Source organism: Microsporum canis, genomic scaffold (assembly GCF_000151145.1).
Source record: "Microsporum canis CBS 113480 supercont1.6 genomic scaffold, whole genome shotgun sequence".
Classification (NCBI taxonomy): Eukaryota; Fungi; Ascomycota; class Eurotiomycetes; order Onygenales; family Arthrodermataceae; genus Microsporum; species Microsporum canis.
This window is the reverse complement of record NW_003299164.1, coordinates 1,505,620-1,519,931: the sequence shown is the minus strand read 5'-3', so window position 1 is coordinate 1,519,931 and position 14,312 is coordinate 1,505,620. Positions and strand designations below refer to the sequence as shown.

At 50.7% G+C, this 14,312-nt stretch overlaps 7 protein-coding genes across 7 annotated transcripts; 2 read left to right on the top strand and 5 right to left on the bottom strand.

Moving 5' to 3' along the window:
- Positions 1-160: 160 nt before the first annotated feature.
- On the bottom strand, positions 161-2,109 carry MCYG_06699 (aflatoxin efflux pump; the record flags this gene model as incomplete). Its single annotated transcript, XM_002844689.1, has 5 exons — positions 161-870; positions 925-1,105; positions 1,164-1,499; positions 1,564-1,824; positions 1,879-2,109. 5 exons carry the CDS (start codon positions 2,107-2,109, stop codon positions 161-163), a joined length of 1,719 nt encoding a protein of 572 aa, XP_002844735.1.
- A 599-nt stretch (positions 2,110-2,708) lies between these two features.
- On the bottom strand, positions 2,709-3,375 carry MCYG_06698 (conserved hypothetical protein; the record flags this gene model as incomplete). The annotated part of the gene is made up of 3 exons (XM_002844688.1): positions 2,709-2,889; positions 2,939-3,135; positions 3,187-3,375. 3 exons carry the CDS (start codon positions 3,373-3,375, stop codon positions 2,709-2,711), a joined length of 567 nt encoding a protein of 188 aa, XP_002844734.1.
- A 298-nt stretch (positions 3,376-3,673) lies between these two features.
- Positions 3,674-5,029, top strand: MCYG_06697 (HypA; the record flags this gene model as incomplete). The annotated part of the gene is made up of 1 exon (XM_002844687.1): positions 3,674-5,029. The coding sequence occupies one exon, from the start codon at positions 3,674-3,676 to the stop codon at positions 5,027-5,029; it is 1,356 nt and encodes a 451-aa protein (XP_002844733.1).
- Positions 5,030-5,185: 156 nt separating this feature from the next.
- MCYG_06696 (stcQ) lies at positions 5,186-5,971 on the bottom strand (the record flags this gene model as incomplete). The annotated part of the gene is made up of 1 exon (XM_002844686.1): positions 5,186-5,971. One exon carries the CDS (start codon positions 5,969-5,971, stop codon positions 5,186-5,188), a length of 786 nt encoding a protein of 261 aa, XP_002844732.1.
- Positions 5,972-7,087: 1,116 nt separating this feature from the next.
- MCYG_06695 (scytalone dehydratase) lies at positions 7,088-7,685 on the top strand (the record flags this gene model as incomplete). The annotated part of the gene is made up of 3 exons (XM_002844685.1): positions 7,088-7,139; positions 7,163-7,260; positions 7,290-7,685. 3 exons carry the CDS (start codon positions 7,088-7,090, stop codon positions 7,683-7,685), a joined length of 546 nt encoding a protein of 181 aa, XP_002844731.1.
- Positions 7,686-8,726: 1,041 nt separating this feature from the next.
- MCYG_06694 (endo-beta-1,3-glucanase) lies at positions 8,727-10,822 on the bottom strand (the record flags this gene model as incomplete). The annotated part of the gene is made up of 2 exons (XM_002844684.1): positions 8,727-8,871; positions 8,931-10,822. 2 exons carry the CDS (start codon positions 10,820-10,822, stop codon positions 8,727-8,729), a joined length of 2,037 nt encoding a protein of 678 aa, XP_002844730.1.
- An 840-nt stretch (positions 10,823-11,662) lies between these two features.
- MCYG_06693 (conserved hypothetical protein) lies at positions 11,663-14,010 on the bottom strand (the record flags this gene model as incomplete). The annotated part of the gene is made up of 3 exons (XM_002844683.1): positions 11,663-11,886; positions 11,989-12,606; positions 13,014-14,010. The coding sequence occupies 3 exons, from the start codon at positions 14,008-14,010 to the stop codon at positions 11,663-11,665; spliced, it is 1,839 nt and encodes a 612-aa protein (XP_002844729.1).
- Between the last annotated feature and the right edge of the window lie 302 nt (positions 14,011-14,312).

Here is a 14,312-nt window from a genome sequence, read left to right as displayed (position 1 = left end):
CTTATAAAGTGTATATATTCAAAGTTCAAGGTATAATATACTCAACATCCTTTGAATCACATGTATATGTCCCTGTTTTTGTCTATGTTTTAGCACAGGTTGTACTTAAACATGTGCGCCTCTTATATGTCTATATCTCCATCACTGTGAGCTGACTGGGCTATTTTCCTGGCCCTGAAATACTTTTATCCACCTTCGGCATGACGGCTTGTTCCCCCGGTTTGCCAGAGCCAGGGTTACCAGGCTTCTTGACGCTCTTCCACTCCAGTGAGTAGATACCAAGAACACCAAGGCAACTCAGAATTAAGCCAACCTGGAAGACCTTTCGGAGTGCCTCATTATAAGCAATAAGGGCAGTTTCACGTTGATCTGGTCGTACTGAATTAAGGAAAGTGGTAGCGCCAGAAGAGCCGATAAAGCCTGGAGGAAGTTCAGAGATACCGGAAAGGCGCTTTTGAAGTTGATTGTTTAGTATATTTTCTCCAACAGAGACAAATATACTTGCACCAAGAAGCTGGCCAAAGAACATTAGAGCCATACCAATTGGCACTTGTTGTTTAGGAAGAACGGTTTGCGTTGCAAGGATTGGTGTCTGAAAACAAAATCCGATTCCAAAACCATAAAGGATCTGATATCCAATCCAGGTGCCGCTGCTCGAATGCGTCTGTAGAGTTGTAAGGAGACCAGCGCCAATAGTCATGGCGGAAATTCCGAATATACCTAGAGGCGTATAGTATCCGATTTTTTGATTGATGAAGCCACCAGCAAGTTGCGTAACGATAAATGAGACCATCATAGGCAAGAGGTGGATGCCAGAATCCACAGGGGATACATTCTTGATAGCCTGGAACCAGATAGGTAGATAGTATACTGTTAATGTCGTTAGCATTCGATGGTAAACCTTGGAAAGGGGAATGAGTATACCAAAGATATATTGTGAGGAGCCAATGCAGATGGTAGACCAAGCGGCTGCAGCGACACTCCGAAATTTAAGAATAGTGGGGGGAATAGTGGCCGTCTTAGGGAGCAAAAACTGGGTAGCAACAAATGCGATAAGCAGTATGCCTGCGAGGACTAGCAGCGCAATAATGCGGCCATTACTCCACTAATAGATGTTAGTATGATTTCCATGGTTTTTTTTTATTATCGCTGTGGTTACTCACCTCGTACGTTTGCCCACCCCACTGAAGAGCCAGAAGAAGACAGGTCACACCAGGGATAAGGACAGCGGAACCAGGGAGATCAAGCTGAGCCAGCTTCTTTATAAGGGGTTGCTTGGCTGAATCACGATCAGGGACGTCGAAGAGGAAGAAGGTAACAACCATAGCGACAGCACCGAAGGGCAGATTAATATAAAAACACCATCGCCAAGTCACATTGCTAGTAAATGCACCACCAATAAGAGGTCCCACTATAGTGGCAATACCCATGACGGCTCCCATGAAACCCTGCACTTGGGGTCGTTTAGCAAGAGGAACTGCGAAAACAACAGCCATGATCTAAGGGGTGTTGATTAGCTGTGGGCCAGTTAACAGCATAGCAATAGAAGGGGATAAAACTCACGGTTCCTGCAAAGATACCTGCCGCACCAACACCAGCAATCGCTCGGCCAAGAATAAAAGCTGCCGAAGAGGGAGCGGCCCCGGAGAGAGCGGAGCCGGCTTCAAAAAGGATCATGCTCACGACAAAATTAACTCTCACTGAAAAATAGGCGTAGATCTTGCCAAACACGAGCTGGAATGCGCAGCAGGTTAATGAATACACGCTGCCATACCAGCCAATATCAGCGAAAGCGTTGAATTCATTAGATATTGTAGGTACTGCCTGTTCGAATGGTATTAGTAGATGTATTGCCTAGCTTGCCCGAAAATCACATACCGTGGAAACAATAGTTCTGTCAATGGCAACGAGAAACATGCTCAGGAAAACCGAAATCAAAAGAAGTATGACCTTTAGAGTAAAGGTCTTCTCGGTAGAAGCTGGCTTGGGGCCCTCTGTCTTCATCTCCATCTTCGCCTCATTTGGAGCAGGTACATCAGCTGCCAACTTTTCCACATCTATGGAATTAGTCACTGCCGTTTGGGCACTAGGGGGGCTGTCACGAGGCATGGTGATTGCGGGACTTGAGCACTCTATGCTAGCCAGAAGAAAAAGAGAAAGATTCAGGCTTAAGGTTGAGGTCTAGTCGTGCCAGTCGATCTATAACTTTGATGAACCAGCCAAGGAGACGAACGTTGGGGGTGGGTATTACTTAAATCTTGGCTCACAGAGGGTATGAAGCCATGGGCTTCAAAGTGCATGTCAACAACCTTCATCCCGATTTCTGGCATAGTCCCAACTAAGTTCAGGGGCAGGTCGGCGTTCCGGGGCTTAGCTTTCAGGTAAAACGGAGGACGCCCATAAACTTAACTCCGTGCCGCCTCTGTGGTTCGCGTCTCATCGTAGGTGTTGTAAAGACAGTCGCCGTCACTCGATAACATAATCGATGTAATCTCGGAGAGTCGGAGCTGTGGGACATCCGTCGATCTTTTCTGTGGATCTGGGTTTCGGCCCGACAAAGCTTGTTTTGTCCGTGAACGTTAAACGAGTTAAGGTCGGCTTGGCTGATAACAGGGCGACAGCTAACTATCTGCGATTTTAGCAAGCACTTTAACCGAGCACAATTTTTTTATCAGTTAACGGTTTACTGGTAAAGGTTACTCTTAATACTAAGATGAGTTAAGCGACCGCGAGAAGAATACATAAGCCCCAAGGAAAACAGTCATAATCAGCAGGCCAGAATTCAAAGCAGTCATCTCAGATATTCTCTGTTGGGCATCACTGGGAAACTCCAAGCCATTGCGCGTAGTGCCATCATTGATCCACTCTTCAATCCATCCAATTGTCATCCTGTGTTGTTAGCGATGGCACTTCTTACTATTTGGGTACACAAACATACTGGCTCCGTTTTGTATCGGCAAACTTCTCATGGTCGCCAAACAAATGCTCCTTGTAGTAGGGGTCCTCTTTCATTTTCTTATAGTAATCGATGCTCTCAAACACTACCTGGCTGAAACTATCATAATCCGCGATATTTGACATCTGGGGATCGAGGATTCGATTCATCAGGAGGCGAGTTTTCGTGGGGTTGTGTATCTACAACTTAGTTTTAATAGATCCTCGAACAAGGTGAGGATAACAACATACAACCGTCCATCGTTTCACTCCATACTTGACCATGAGATCCTTTGTCAATGGCGCCGATACTTTAATCATATGCTGGCGATACGCTTCTTCACTGATCCCGGGCTTTCGAAAGCCTAGAATCGTTAGGCAGAGATACCTGCTGGGCGGGAGGCCCACAGGTTCGGTCATTGTTATGGCTGTGGTCGTCATTTTTGATGCCGTGATTCCTATTTGTGCTAATGTTTAAAGAAGAGAAAGGAAAAAGAAATGCAAGGAAACATATCAAATAACCCGGAATATATGGGCTGATATATCGGCATATTCTTCGGGCTCCGGGGTATTGATTGCGTGCGTCTGATCTCCCGATATGCAACGCCGTATCATCTATTATCTCGCCATTACTTAATGAGTACTATTTACTGGTTATAGGTCTAGGTAAATCCTATCCATCTACATCTTCAAAGGTAGAAATTATCATCGATAAAACATTCCAGTAGAACTTGTTAACATGGGCCATACGGGAACTACAACCTCGAGGGGCTCGCGGATTGGCTTGTCCAACGATCATGCCGGCATACTGGGCGATACGACCGTCCACAGCGGCTCCATCATAGAAGCCAACCGTCTCTTACAAAAGAACCATGAAGAATGGCATATGTTCTTCCGCGACCGAGCAGGACACAACCACATCGCGCACTCCATCCTGACCTGCTTGGCTCTGGGCGCTGCACCAGAGGATATCCACCGCGCCTACGACGACGGCGTGGGCATCCAGCGCCCGATTCCCGAAGTCGACCCCACGACAGTCGAGCGACTCTCCAACGAGGAATTCTTCTATGAGACTCTGGGAGAAATTGCACAATACACTTCCTTCCTTGACTTCTTTCAACACCAGATAGATGAGCACGGTTGGAAAGTAACCGTGAACAAATATATTTTCTCACGTACCAGAGTGGCTGAGAAAATGCTTGCTCGGCTCTATGAAGGCGCCTATCACCCCATCATCCACTTGGGGCTGGGTATTGAATTCCAACAACCTGTTATCATTGCAGAAGCACTTGCACAAGCCGCTGCTCATGATGACAGCCACATCAGCAAACTCTTTGAGGCCTGTGAGGCCCAAGCAGCCATTTCTTACCCGCCCAAGAATCCAAAGTCACTCATCCAGCTCCTCCAGGAGACCCAAGCAAACGACATCATCCGCACCGCCCCTCGCTGGGAGGACTTTGGCAACAAGATGCGGGATGGCGTTGTAGGTCGTGCAAATATGGAAATGGCTTTCATCGCATCTCAATTTACTATTAAACCCGAAGAGCTGGAGCGTCGCACCGCCGAGATGATCAGTACCTGTGCGTACATGGCTGGTGCGAGCCAACGGCCGGGTCGGAAGACGAAGATTGACTTCTTTTACATGCACACGCTCACCAGCTCGATCTTCTTTAGCGTGCTTATCAAGCAGGATTGGATCAAGCTTGAGGACAAAGTGCGGTTAGTCGAGTGGAAGGGCCGGCTAGATCTGGCGTGGTATGTTGTCAGCGGATCGGCGCAGCTGTATGAGGACGCCGTCACCAAGTACCATGACGATTTTAGTGCCGGGATGGGGTGGAAGGAGCTATATGCAGCAGTGAATAAGGAACATGACGATGGCCACGTCGCGAAGACGATCCGAGCTTTGAAGAACGGGCAGGAGGCATCACGGCCATTTGAGGAAGGGTTTGCGGATTCGTTCCCCGTTAAAGGCGATATGTGGTTGAAGATTGCGCGGATGGCGTTGGATACTACTAAGGACTGGCCGACAGATCAGAAATTTGTTAACTTTACGGGTTTTGATATGGGGTGGAAGATTCGGCCTGATCTCGCTTAGTTAAGTTTAACCCGTCAACTAGTTACTAAATGCTGTTGATTTTAATATTGCTATTTTGAGTGAATAAGTAGGTAGGAATAATTATATAAAGATCAATATCGTACTGGCCATTTTTACCAAACACACTGGAAATAAGCAGTGAAAGATAGAGAGAACCTAGCAAGGCCCAGTTGAGGGCAAATACGCATGTAGAAAGGGGAAGAAGTGCCTCACCAGGCCAGCCGCGATACAGATTGGTGTACCTGAAGGAAACTTGGCCGACCCATTTCTATTCACCACGCTCACATTCTTCATATCAAATTGGCCCGTATCATCATTAGCCGCCTCAACCATCCCTGATGCTAAATCTAGATACGAGACAAACGACTCGTCATGGTCCAGATTCAACTCATGGCCCCGTTGTGCATCAACAGCCAACCCACCCGGCTTAATGAAAATTGTCGACACCAGATCCTCCTTTGCTCGGAGATAACCTTCCGCCCGGCGTAGGTCCTCATATACATGCGAGGCAGAAGTACGGAGGATGGATCTAAACCACCACGGCATATGCCGACTCAGATTGTCATCGATTGTCCCCGAGGAGAGCAGGAGAATTTTGGGGGCTACACTGAGCTGCCCATGCATTTTCAATTTTTGCAGCGCGGCAACGATGGTCTTTGCCGTGTCAACACCGACACAGCAACCTGGTACGTTATCATTTGTGGTCACAACGTGGAAGATGGCACGAGTGCCGCGAATACATTCAGCCAGAAGATCAATGTCGTAGATGCTCCCTTCGTAGACCTGTATGCGCTTATTATTGGCAACCTCGGGGACTTTTTGGATCAGCTTGGCTTTGTTGCGGCAGTAGGCGTTGATCTTTGCACCTTCAGTGCGGAGAAGGTTATCGATGAGAGCAGTACCGCAGTTCCCTGTGGCGCCGAGGATAGCATAGACAGACATGGTGGAGAGAACTGATATCGATTCATCCGCAATTTTTCTTTGTATATCTTCACGCAGCCCATAATTTTATACTTTAAAATTGTATTCCCCCGGCTACGGAGTAGTGTGCCCGGGGTTTCGGGTATATAGATGCTAAATAGGATAGTCTAGACATAGCAAGCCGCGAGGACAAGGAACCGGGTGTCAGAGCCCTAGCTTGTCTAACTCTTCTGTCTTGTAGCTAGTTAGCACGCACATCCTTGATGGGGGAAAATCCTCGTATATACACTTGTTGTAGTTGCAATGGCCGCGGCGGGTTTCTGTGATCCACATAACTATAAATTAGCGTCTGATGTACGGGTTAGTCAGCTTCCACCATGCAGAGTTTCAAAGTATAACAAACCGAAAGTTGACTGTCTTGGGAATTCATCTACCAGGCACGTTATCATCCGAGGCCATGGAACATGCAATATACAAGTCTGATATCGGCGTATCCGGATGATTAATATAAAATAAAGGAGAAAATTAACTCGTATTCTTCCCATATTGGATATGTTCTATCTTAGCCGGAGGATGACAGCAAATGGAATTGTGCGAGGTCGGGGAGTTGTGTCAACAACCATCACACCCAAATGTTTTTAATTGCTGAAATGCCACCTTTTTACTAGCCTAACCCAGCAGAGTAAAGCCCTTATATTCGGGAATTACACTCTGTTCTATACCGTAAACCTAGAGGCACAATATATCTTATTGGCTACCACAGAGCACTTACCACCACCGCCATATAAGAACATATCTATCTTACCCTCTAAGGAATACCCCTAACCCTAATCCCCTAAGGTATAGTTAGCAAGAGAGACAGATAGAGAGAGAGAGAGCTAATAGGATATAAATATGTATAGAGTAACTTGCTATTGGCCTTAGATTTACGGTACAGAACAGAGTGTATTTCCAAAAATGTAAGGGGTGGCATTTCAGCAATTATGCGGTTTTTAATGTCCCGAAACCCGAATAACCCGACATAGCTTCTTCCTGGGTCCCGGCATTTGTAGTCGATATAGCTAAGTGCCATGCTAGCAATTGTACGAACCTCAAAGCAACTTGTTTCACATCTCAACCTTCACGATTATCACAGATATGACAAACAATCTCTCTTTCGAAGGTGTGCCCCCAATTCACGTCAAGTATAGTAGTAATATTGACAATCCACAGAAGTCACTGGGTGCCAAAGAGCCCTGTTCGAATGGGCCGACAGCTATGACACAAAAGATTGGGAGCGTCTGAAGAAAGTCGCCGCCCCAACTCTGAGAGTAAGGTCCCTTACCCGTAATCATCTAAGCTCTTTGATTCTGAACCTATGGAACAGATTGACTACCGCTCGTTCCTTGATAAAATCTGGGAAAATATGCCACGAGACGAATTCATCCTTATGGCTTCAGATCCACACTTCCTGGGCAACCCGCTACTAAAAACGCAGCACTTTGTTGGGCTAGGTACGTGGGAGAAAGTGGGCGAGGACATGATCGTGGGGAGCCACCAGCTGCGCGTGGCACACCAGCGGTACACCGATGATGGGTTCAAGGAGGTAGCGGTCAAGGGCCATGCGCACGGGACGGCTACGATATGGTATACAAGAGCCGAGGGGGAGTGGAAGTTTGCGGGAGTGTGTCCGAAGATTAATTGGACAGAGTTTGATTATGATAAGGTGTTTGTGAAATTGAACGAGACCGCCTAACTAATTAACGGGTCAACCTGTCTTATACATAGTTGGCTAAAGTAACTACTAGTTAGAAATTACCACACAAACATACTAGGATATACCTTGGAATATCTTGACAGATCTCTCTCAACTCTTCCTGAGGAACACTCACCCTAAAAAAAAAAAAGGCCCCTGTATGGTTTTCTAGCGTCTGTGTGAAGGCAAAAGGCAAATCTATGCAAGACTTGGATGGACTCAGTGACCAATATTGGGTTGACAACCTAGCTCGACCTGTTTTGTTTTATCCTCTTCATGCCCGTTTCCGATACATTAGCAAGCATACCTCTGCTTGACGGCGATGTTGGTTCGCTTATTGCCGTGGAGATTTGAGCATGGTTTTCAAAGGAGCTCTCGGTTGATGTCCCTGTGATGCAAGTTCTAGGAGGAATGTCGATTAGGGACCTGAGCGAGTACCGTCTGGCACAAATGAACTATATATACATCCATATATAATATCCAACATAGGCGGGTTATATTGTCCTCCGAAACCTATATACAAAAGAACGCTATGGAACAGAAAGCCACACATATAAAAGCTAAAAGGAGTACAAAGAGCAGCAAATAACAACAAAAGAAGAAAAAGGAAGAAAAGAAAGACAAAAGGCAAGATAAGCAGGCTGTAACTCTTGTCTATGTCATGAGTCAAAAGTCCGTTCATCTGTGAATCAAAAGCAGACCAGATCGGAACTCCGGGCTGTAGCGGAGAAAACTATTTACATAAATGAATGCATGGTCTCGACATCAATCAATCAGTGAGAAGGAAAGAAAGGAAACGAGACGCTCCAATGCTCGAACAAAATTAACATGCGCTGGGGTCAGGTGAAGAATGGTATATATACACGGCGGTATACGGTGAATGGACGTATATAAGGAAGAGGAAGAAGGTATATAAAGGGGGAGTGGTAGGTAAGTAAAGAAGGGGTAAGTTGCTGCTGCTTGGATATATCCAAGGAGAAAAGGGACAGGTAGTAGGAATATATATATGTGCCATGGCATAGCATGGCAGTCAGTGTTAGGTTAATCAACGGTCTTCCCTCCACAGTCAGGAATCTTGAGGCCAGGCTTCAGATTCCGGCCAGGATCCATGAGACCCCATTTATCCTCCCATTCCTTACCTGGTTCGTTGAAGGAGACTTTCCACGGCTCATCAAAGGCCTCGAACCTGCGGACGTTAGCACACAAACGCGAAGAAGACGAAGAAGAGAAAAGAGAAGATCGTACCAGAAGTAATCTGTGCCATTGGACATGGCCTCGCAAACCCAGGTATCCATAAAGATGTTCAAGTCCTTGACGCTGGCGACGGAGCCAGAGGTGGAATCGGCACAGACGGATGGACCGCAATTGTTGCCGCCACCACTGGGCCAACCGATCTCTGAGATGATCTGCTTCTTGTTCGTGCCCTGTGTGAGCACGACGTCATGGTCTGTCCAAAAGGACCATGCCCAGCCCTTGCCTTCGCTGGAGGGCACGCCGGCGAAAAAGGGATGGATGTTGGACATGACTATATCCACGATGTTGGTTAGCGGCTTTGTCCAGGAGTCGCCCAGATCTGAGGTGGCGATGGGGAGGTTGAGGTTGAGTGAAGTGAGCTCATTTTTGACGCCGGTGATGTATTTCATTAGCTGGGTGAGGGTCGAGGGGTCGTTTTTGCCGCGGTACAGCACCTCGTTGCCTACGATGACGCCCTTGAAGACGGACTTGTCCGGGGTGTTTTCGAGGATATTGTAGAGCTGTTTGATCTGGCGGTCGTTGGTGGTGGTGTTGGTGTCGATCCAGACGCCGAGCCAGAGTTTCATCTGCTTGAGCTCGAGGCGCTCGAAGGCGTGCAGGACCATCTCCGTCTGGTTGCAGTCTGTGCCGTACAGACGGAGGGTGTTGGTGAGCTGGGAGAGCACGGCGACGTCGCGGGTGACGTTGTTCTGGCTGGGCGGGTACTTGAGGCAGAGAGGGTACTGCGTGCCCCAGGGAGTGTAGTCCATGCCCGGGAAGACCTTGTGCAGGTTGGCGTTCTGCAGCTTCTTGATCTCCGGCGAGTTCTTGCCGAGGTCACCGTTGCTGTCGTCGTCTGCGCCCGAGCCGCTGCCGGACTTGTTGGGCGCTGCAGGCTTGCTTGCCAGCACGCCGGCAGTGACACCACCCGCGATGGCGGCGGCGAGGACGAGGGCGACGATGACGCCGATGATCCAGAGCCTCTTCTTCCTCGCGCGCTCTTCGTCCGCAAACACCTTCTTCTCGCCCGTCGCGAGGTTGTATATCGGTTCGTCCGCTCCCCTCCCGCTGCCACCACCGCCACTCCCGCCGGCCGGACTGCGCGACCCTGCCGTGCCAGCTAGGGGCACGGCACCGGCAAAGAGGTTGTTGTGGCTCGAGTTCTTCCCGATGCTGAGCACCGACCGCCTCTTGGGCTCGGCGATGAAGCCGTCGTCGCCGTCGTCGATGATATCGTGCGGGTTGATGGACTCTGGATGGACTGCTCCCAGGCCGGACTCGTCTCGCCTGTAAGGGTCTTCATAGTGGTACCTGGTCGCTCCTCCGTTGCCCGGCATACTCCTCTCCGAGCCAGAGTAATGCGGGCTCGAGTGTCCCGGTGTCAACGCGCCGGGCTGATGATGCGCACTGTATCCTGCATTGTCATAGCTGTTACCACCCGTATTGCTGTAGTTGACGTTGTTGTTGCCACTATACTGTTCAGAGCTGTATGCGCGGTCATAGGATGGATCGTAGGCGCCACCCATGGTCTCCTGGTATCCCATCTCCTCGTATGCACGCGAGTCGTGTAGGTGTCGACGAGAAGGACCAGAGTATGCGACACCCGAGGCCAGGCCCGTCATGCCGCCACCGGCGGCGGCGTGGCCGTAGTTGTCTGCTCCCGCCGTGACGTCCGACTGCGCCGGGTGATGTGGCATGTAATTGGGGTCAGCGTAGTGCTGTTGGAACTGTTGGTGTTGCGGTGGGTGTTGCTGCGGGTGTTGGTAACGTTGCGGCTGGTCGTATTGGATATCCTGGTGGTGGGACGGGTTAACGGGAGAATAGTAGTTGCTCTGGGGCGGCATCATGGCGAGGTCCTGCTCAGGAGAAGGATTTCTATAAGCCTGGCGATGGTACTGCGACATCTCCTGTTCCTCCTGTTGTGTTCCTGTTCCTGTTCTGTTCCTGTTCTGTTCCTGAGGTCCTGCGGTCCAGTTCCTGATCCAAGTCTTCACATATCAAGGAACCAAGGTTGAGGCGGACCGAGCCGACGTTGTTTGTCTATCACTGACGTCTGTTGACCGTCTTGACCGTCTTGACCGTCTTGACCGTCTATCTGTTGCTGTCTGCAGTCTGGAGTCGCTCGCATGCGCACGACGTTCTCTTACTAAGGGAATCAAGGGGAAATTGGGCGTTTTGTGCCAGGAACGCTAGCAGAGAGATGAAACACGGCGATCTCCCATGTAGATGAGATGGGTTTGATGGATATCTTCATCAGAGGAGGAAGTTCATGAGAAGAAGAAGTCCATGAGAAGAAGTCCATGAATACGATGTAAAAGGAGGCTGAGAAGCGAGAATGTCTCGGCTAGCGCAAAAAGCCCCCAGTAGGAGTTGGAGGAAGTTAAGGATAAACAGCAGTCGGCCTGACAACCAGCAGTTAGTCGGTTGGACGTTGTAGAACAGACCATGACGTTCGATGTTATATGTGTTAATATACATGAGATAGACGGTAGAAGAGGTAAAACAAGGCGATCACGATCATCAGATGAGACAAGCCGGGGAAGTTCGAGATGAAACACGATATGGAGTCATTAGTCTACTTTATTATAGATGAGAGGAAGAGACGGAGAAGAGAAGAAGAGAAGTCATTAAGCCATCATTTCATATCATGGTAAGAAAAGGAAGACGAACCGCCCAAAAACCGCCAGCTTTTACAGAAGTAGACAAATGAAATAAGTACAAGAAGAGAAGAAGGAGAGACAAGATCACTCGACCTCTTCCGCGCTTCTGGATGAAGCCGTCGTGAGGACCGCAGCAGGAGAAGCAGCTTCAGTGGTGGCTTCACCAGCAGCGGCGGCAGACGAAGACTTCTTCCCTCTCTCCAGCCATCGTCGCTTGCCTACTCTCGTCTCAAAGTAGGGCGCTATCTCGCTCGTCTCATGGCCGGCCGTCAGCATGCTGTTGCGCATCTTGTTGCGGTACGCGTCCACTACACTCGTTAGCATGTACATAGAAGGAGAAGTAGGGGTAGAAGTAGGAGTAGGAGTAGAAGTAGGAGTAGAAGTAGAGATAGGAGTAGAAGGAGACGTACTGGAGCGCTGGAGGAAGAGGGTCCGGCCAGCAAAGACCCGGCTCTGTCCCCAACTCATGCGATAGCCCATGTCGTTCAGGAGCATCTCCCTGTCCCTCTTCTTCCTGGCGAGTCGAGGCACGGCGACGCTCGCCTCGCCGTCGAGCATGGGCACAGGCACCATCGTCCGGCCGACGGTGACGTCCTCGGAGGAGCAGTCCTCGCCCGCCACCACGGTCCCCGCGGGCGCCGCCTCGTCGTCCTCGTCCAGGAAGCGGTCGCCGCGCCGCCTCTGCAAGCCAAAGGGAGAGTGGACGGGGAAGTAGGTGCGCGGGAAGACGGAGTTGGCCTTGCGGTACGAGTCTGGTATCTCCTTCATGTCGACCTGGTCGAGCATGACCTTGACGCGCACCCTGCACGAGCGCTGCGGGTCTTCGACCAGTATGAACTTGCGTCTCTTGCCCTCGGGCAGGTCTCTGAACTGAGACTGGGTCTGGCTCTGGCTCGGGTCGTCCTCATCTGGCTGCCGCTTGGACGCTTCGGCAGCGGTTGCTGTCGATGCTGCAGGGTATGGCGGGTAAGCACCCTGGAAGACATGGGCTGGTCTGTCGTAGGATGTTGTTGGCTGGCGGTACTGGGCTGGAGAGAATTAGCCTACTGAGCATACGCAGACAGGGACAGGGACCAGGATGACGGACAGGGAATGGCGGACAGACAGACAGACAGACAGACAGACAGGACATGGACAAGGATTAGGAACAAGGATATAAATGTTGTAGTCGAGGATATAGAGGATAATGGTTGTATGGGTATATAGATGAATGGGAATTTGGCTGATAGATACACAGCTCAAGAGTACACGACCAAGATCCCTTTTTTTTGATCCCTTGAAAATGCCAGCTCCCGTTCCCAGCACTCCTTAGTCCGGCCCGCTCCAAGCATACATGACACATACCGCACTGCGGTGTAAAATAGTAAACAAGAAGATATAAAAAAAGATAGAAAAAGAAGAGAAAGAGATGAAGGTTACATCTGCTGAAACATACCGCTAACGTCCTCGTGCGCATGGCCGTCCTGATGCTGCGGCTGATGGTGTTGCTGCTGCTGTTGCGGCGGCGGCGGCGGCTGGTGGTGAGGAGGCAGGCCGGGCAAGGGAGCCTGCGGCGTCTGCTGCGGCTGCGGCTGCGGCGGCGAGGCGAGGTGCGAGGTGTGCTGGGCGACGGCCTTGCGGTTGTTGGCCTTCGCCATGCGCTTGACGCGTCTGCTGCGGAGGCGGGGGTCCTGGTGCGAGTTCCGCCAGCTGTCGACGGCGCGCTGTATGAGGCCACGCTTGCCGCGCAGACACGGGTTGAGCTCCGCGAGCGCCCATCCGACGGCGTTGCACTCGGTCTCGTACACGAGCCTGTTGCCGCGGTACTGGTCCTTGGTGCAGCAGGCGCGAGGGTAGACGCAGTTCTCCGTCTTGAAGTCCTGCGACAGGGTCTCGATGTTGATGTTCTCGACGTCGCAGCGGATGGTGTACTCCATCTTGACGCGGTCGCGCGAGTACTCGAAGGCTATCCACTGCACGCCGTTGGTGTCCTGCCGGACGACGAGGGGCGTGGTCGCGGGTATGGGCCCTGGCGCTGCGCCGGAGTTTGTCGCGGGCGAGGAGGAGGTCTGCGGGCGCGACTCGAGCTTCATGCGCGGGCTGACCTGCTGCTGCTGGTGCTGGTGCTGCTGCTGCTGGGGGTGCTGCTGCTGGTGGTGCTGCGGATGGGGCATCTGCGGCATGGGAGCTGAGACGGGGGACATCATCAGCCCCTGGGTCTGGGGGTGCTGGTGCTGAGGATGTTGCTGGTGCTGCTGGTGCTGCTGGTGCTGAGGCTGCTGCTGCTGCTGGTACGGGGGCAGGGAGCTGATGGGCGAGTACTGCGGGTAGGCAGCGTACATGCCCAGGGGTGGTTGGGCGTAGAGGGAGCGCCCATGCTGGTCCTGCTGGCCGACCGACGACTGCGGGTGGTAGATGGGCGGGTAGGGCCGCTGCATGTGCGCCGTCGCCATCTTCGATCCCTTCTCTGAGGCTGTTGGGGGTGTGTGGATGGTGGATGGAGGGTGAAAGATGGTATAGAAGATATCTACGTCTATCTATCTACGTCTGGCTGGCTGCTTATAAGGACAGGAAAAAGCAAGGAAGGGAGAGCGTGGAAGAAGGTTCGGAAGTCAAAAGGGGATCAACGCGCGCCCCGAAGATCTAGAAGAAAGGCGTTGTCGACAGGGTGAGACAGCCATACGAAAACGACTAACTCTCATCTCTATCTATACTCTACTCTCCTACTCCTACCTCCTACCTTCTACCTTCTACC